The sequence below is a fragment of the Dermacentor variabilis genome, chromosome 7 (assembly GCF_050947875.1).
Source record: "Dermacentor variabilis isolate Ectoservices chromosome 7, ASM5094787v1, whole genome shotgun sequence".
Taxonomy (NCBI): Eukaryota; Metazoa; Arthropoda; class Arachnida; order Ixodida; family Ixodidae; genus Dermacentor; species Dermacentor variabilis.
The window spans coordinates 167,423,847-167,429,667 of record NC_134574.1 but is presented as its reverse complement, the minus strand read 5'-3'; the positions used below and the strand labels follow the sequence as shown (position 1 = coordinate 167,429,667).

Below are 5,821 nucleotides of genomic sequence, written 5' to 3'. Positions count from 1 at the left end.
GTCTTCGTTCAGTCGCGCTTGTACACTCTGTCATGGATTCCAACCAACTAGCCCCCAACGTGTTTTAACCAAGTACGTGTTACATGTAACCTTAATAGAAAATAAAACTGCGACCTGCGTGGCAATGAAATAAACTATAAAAAGCTTCCTTAAATATTTCAGTAGGAAATTTTCTCACGATTTATGATTATCATTCTTCTAACCACCGCCAATGAAAAAAACGAACTCGTAAAAAGTAGATCAGCATACTTCAAGACTTCAGCTATTCCTTCAGCTACATATTGCTTTGCAGCGGCTTTCTTACACATAGAACTGCCATCTTCTAAATATTAACTCCTTACTGAGACGATATCCTGCAGTTAAATGCTGTTGCATGGTAAAGAGCTCAAACTGGCCAGAAGCAATTCGGAGCTCTCCACAACGGCGTCTATCGTAGCTCCTTCGTTGCTTTTGGAACATTAATCTCATTGCCCGATCGGTTGTACGTGTCTGTTTATTATTTTGAGGAAAACTGTGCATTCTTAGGTGCCGTGAATGGATAGCTCACAGGCACACGTCTATTACAGTAACGTGTCATCGGTGATTCGCGCCGCCCCGACTGTCCAATAGGGGAGCCGTGAAATGTGACGTTCCGGCAAGGGACTCTGCTCCTGTCATTCTAGGTGTAGGAAAAGCAGATGGCGATTGCAAGTGCGTGTCGAGAGCAAATAACAAGGTAGCAGAACATGCACAATTGCGCCCAACTCCTAGTTCGCTTATAAGACACGGAGGTTTCAATCCGATTTTTGGTTTCAATGAGACCGTCAACACAGGTACGTCTATAAATTCGTCGTCGAAACAAAATTTCGTTTGGCACCAAAAATCAAAAGCTAGGACTCAGGTTTGACGCGAATGATGGCGTGGCGTTCACTAGGCCCTATGCACACTTCCCCGGACGTGCGAAGAGCGCTGATTGAGGCCACTATTTAGTATCAGAGGGGCTAACGCACATCATTTGCGTCTGTCCAACATATATTATGCAGATGGGAGTAACATACTTTGGCATCTTCTCTGGCAAACATTGACACCACCTTTTTTCATCGGGCTTCACTCTCAGTGCTTCACCCCACTTAAGGTATACACTACAATGAGGGTACGAGCCATGGTACAATTTGTACCTACTGTGTGAAGGACCAGCATCACGACACCAATACTGTTATCCTCCGCCCCTGTTTCGGTCCCCTTCTCCCCCTCCGCAGTGCAGAGTAGCAGGTTGGAGCGCACACGCTCGGGCCGACTTCTCTCCGTGCTACAAGGGAAATCTGCTACGGCTGTTCAAGGATAAGAAATTACGTCTAATCGTTACGTCAATCAACCAACCAACCAACCAAACCAAAAACCCAAACCAAAAACCCAACCCAACAACCCAACCAACCCAACCAACCCAACAACCCAACCAACCCAACAACCCAACCAACCCAACAACCCAACCAACCCAACAACCCAACCAACCCAACAACCCAACCAACCCAACCCAACCAACCAACCCAACCCAACCAACCCAACCAACCCAACCCAACCCAACCAACCAACCCACCCAACCAACCCAACCAACCCAACCAACCCAACCAACCCAACCAACCCAACCAACCCAACCCAACCAACCCAACCAACCAACTTACCAACCAACCCAGCCAACCAACTTACCAACCAACCAACTTACCAACCAACCAACCAACCAACCAACCAACCAACCCACCAACCCACCAACCCAACCAACCCACCAACCCAACCAACCCAACCCAACCCAACCCAACCAACCAACCAACCAACCAACCAACCAACCAACCAACCAACCAACCAACCAACCAACCAACCAACCAACCAACCAACCAACCAACCAACCCACCCACCCACCCACCCACCCACCAACCAACCAACCAGCCAACCAACCAACCAACCAACCAAGCAACCAAGCAACCAAGCAACCAACCAACCAACCAACCAACCCACCCACCAACCCACCAACCAACCCAACCCAACCCAACCAAACCAACCAACCAAACCAACCGTTCAAACGAGCTATCATAAATTAATTATTAAATTGTAATTAACTTATTTTCTTCGCTGTATATTCAGGTTTGTTCCAGTCCCTTGCTCAATAGAAAAGCTTCAAAAGTTCCTTGCAGCGATAACGAGTACAAACCAGAGAGGCGCATATGAAAGAAGATGCAGCTAGTTGTTAAATGAACCATCTCTTTCTGTCCAACTAAAAACAGCACACTTTTTTTGTGCACTAGGATACTTGTTTACAACCACACACCTTACCTCCAGGTTAAGCTGACAGATTTCCAGAGCCCAGGATACTTAGGCGCGTTGTGAATTAACTAATGAGATACGGGAAAAACACAGAACTCCTACACAACTGGGCGATAGTTCCGAGCACGCAAATATGTACGCAGTACGGTCAGCTCGAAACACACTTGACCCCAAAAGCCTTTATCAGCTTGAAAAATGAACGCGCCCTTCCCGCAGCCCTGGACTAACCTCCCTGCTGCGTCTTGAATTAATGCTTTATTTCCTGACCTTGCGCCTCTCTTATGCTTCTTCGGTCGTTTGCTTTTTTGCTCGTTTATTTTTGTTCTCCTGCTGGAAAAAAGCTCCTTCGCAACGTAGGCGCATTCAGGAAGACCATTAGTTTGCAAGGAACTGTAAATACACGGCAACTTAGCCGGGTCCTCCCTCTTCCCTGCAAAGCCTCAGCGATACTCCGCGTAAAACTTACCAGCTCATGAATCGGCTTAGGAACTATTTTTCAGGCCCCGAACGGTATAAACGCGAGGCAACAGGAAACGGAAACAAATAAACGGTCGCCTTCATCCTATAGCCTCGCCGAGCTTCTTGGAAACATCATTAGGGTATAGGGCGCGGGAAGGGAAGGTGCGCGCAGGCGACAAAGGCGTGGCGAGAGAGAACATCAGAAAAGTATCTCTCTCTCTCTCTCTCGCTCTCTCTCTCTCTCTCTCTCTCTCTCTCTATATATATATATATATATATATATATATATATATATATATATATATATATATACATACACACACACACTATGTGTGCATTTGTGTGGCCACGACGGTAAGATATTAGAAAACCGCTGCCGGAAGGGCTCGGGCATTCCACGTGACCACTACGTGGCCCCATCGAATGAAGTCGCGAAATTCATTAATCTTCATTAGCACCGCCGTCGACAGAGCTGCTGCGCCCTACAGGTTTCGGTTAAAATTGAACGCCTGCCCGCCTTGCGTTTTCGCATTATTTGTCTTGGCGTTCCCTCGCTGCGTCGAAGAATAAAGTAAGGTTTCCTTTAACTGTGTGGCTCGGCAGCTAGATTGAAAAATAAAGCTGGCAACATTCGTATAGCGCCAGAAGTGCTAGTCACTGCACACGAAAGGCGGCAACAAAACAGCGATAGCTTACTCGACGACGACGACTTCGGCGCGAGCTACACTTAATTTTATGTTGCTCATTCTTGGGCATTTTGTTTTTATGCTATACTTGCTATGACGTTGTTTCAGTGATGGAATGATAATGGCTTTTGTAGGCAAGCCTTATGAGTGGTCACACAGCAAGCCGAAACAGTGTATAAGAGCTGCAGACGTAACGCGACACGCGAAAGACAATAAATTTCTCAGCCCCTCCACTCCGAAGAAGGACGAGCAGCGAAGCTGTAGTTCTCCTCAATCAAACGCATCCATGTATATTATTATTATTATTATTAATATTATTATTATTATTATTGAAGGGCACAGACAACGAATACATCTTTTGACTGTGGAGTGATTTATTCTTATTCTTTTATTAAGTAGTTACGTGTGCAAGTACCGCCGCATGGCCAGACGGGAATTCCACAATATTTACCACTTCACTGGGAACTACGTAATTAAGAAAAGTATATGAAACTCGGCGTACTGTTAGAATTTGCTTAAAGGCTAATTGTCATACAATTTGTTTCGAGATAATTTTGATAAAACAATAGATTGGCTATGGTGTTAGGCTGTTGAGTACGAGGTCGCGGGATCGAATCGCGGCCACGGCGGCCGCATTTCGATGGGGGCGAAATGCGAAAACACCCGTGTACTTAGATTTAGGTGCACGTTAACGAACCCCAGGTGGTCGAAATTTCCGGAGTCCTCCACTACGGCGTGCCTCATAATCAGAAAGTGGTTTTGGCACGTAAAATCCCATAATTTTAATAAAACAATAGATACAGCCGTTTTCCGTAACCATACTCTCTCTGTACACGGCCATGTATCGACAGCAGACGGGAATTCTGTAACGTTTACAACTTCACTGTTAAATATATTAAATTAATGAACCTCGGTGTAATGATAGAGTCGTCGTGGAAGGCAATTTCAGTTTATTTTTCCCGGGATATTTACATTAGATTTATAACTACACAGCATTGGCGAGAAACTAGATGAGGAGAAGGAATAAACTTTATTGTAGGACAGCAGATTTGAAACATGGGCCTCTCTACCTAGATGACGGCCTCGAGCCCTTGGGCTCTGGCGGCAACATCGGCCTGCTGGATTGCTTTAAGTTCGTCTACCGGTGCAGAGCTGAGCAACGCGGTCTCCCCCTGCTCTCTGGTCTTGTATGCTTTATTCTGTGTGGGTGCGTGTGTGGAGACGAAAATTTTTTCGTTTAGATGCGACGCGTAGACGGACGGACATCGGCCACCACCGGAGGGTAGTTATATACAGCTTCGCTGTAAAAAGATTGACTCACCACCGTGGCTCTGCGAAAATGGATGTCCATCGAAGCTGTTGAAAACCATCACCGTCACTGCTGAGGGGGGTACGCAGTGCTTTATTGGTTCAGAGTAATGGTAGTAACGCTAATTTAGAGCAATTGTAGTAATGGGAGTAACGGCAATTTTGGCAGCATGCCGCCGCTGGTCCTATTGCCATCTCATTTTCCCTCTGCCTCTACTCGCATTCACGCTGCTCCTCGGGAGTCCGAACTGTGCTTCCCCATTCACAGCAGTGCTGCAACAACAGTGAAACCAGTTGCTAGGCTGGTTATTTTATATATGAAAGGCTATTTAAGTCCCTCCCCACGTCGCAACCACGGCAGCTTGCGAGGCAGTAATCTTTAAAACGAAACGTATGCGGGGAGCGCTACGTTGTTCGCATAGTTATCGAGAACGCCATATCATTAATGACGTGGTTTGTATGCTTGTTTCGTGCTTGTTGTTAAATTCCAATGAGATTCGTGACTGAAGTCATGGTCTGGAAGGTGGATAACGCTTTTAAAGGATTTTTTAGGACTTTTTTGATAACTATGATAACGCTGACCATGCGTTCATCGTTGTGCATCTTCTGTGTAATCATCGACACTAATCCAGCCTTTACGTGCCCGTTCCGCCTCCCTTTGTGCAGAGTAGCAGGCTAGAGCTCGCTAGTTAAGGCCGACCTCTATGCCTTGCTTCAAATAAATTCTATCTCTATTGGAACGAATGCTGTGCTGTATGTTGTGTCCATGATACCAAAGAATGTATGCTCTTCTCCCTTCAATCGCTGAAGGCTTTTTCTTTCTTTTTTTGAGGAGGCGCTGTGAAAGATCTTGACCATCTAGAGGCTAACAGCTTCGCTGTGAAAGAGGCTTCGTGACTGTCACGTGCTATCAGAATTCGCAAAGTTCTATTGGGGAAGGGGGTGTTGCTCGCAAGGAAAAAGGAAGCAAAAAACAGGAAGGAGCCTGACGTCACGCAGCTAGCCTCCGCAAGCCAACCTATTCTGACGCCGCCTCTCCTTATCTTCGAGACCTATGCGCGCATTTGCTC

At 46.2% G+C, this 5,821-nt stretch overlaps 1 protein-coding gene across 1 annotated transcript; it reads left to right on the top strand.

Moving 5' to 3' along the window:
- Window positions 1–1,422: 1,422 nt before the first annotated feature.
- On the top strand, window positions 1,423–5,444 carry LOC142588930 (uncharacterized; the record flags this gene model as incomplete). Its single annotated transcript, XM_075700740.1, has 3 exons — window positions 1,423–1,521; window positions 1,798–1,947; window positions 5,418–5,444. Coding segments are annotated over 3 exons (276 nt in total), but the record flags the coding sequence as incomplete, so codon positions are not given.
- Window positions 5,445–5,821: the final 377 nt, after the last annotated feature.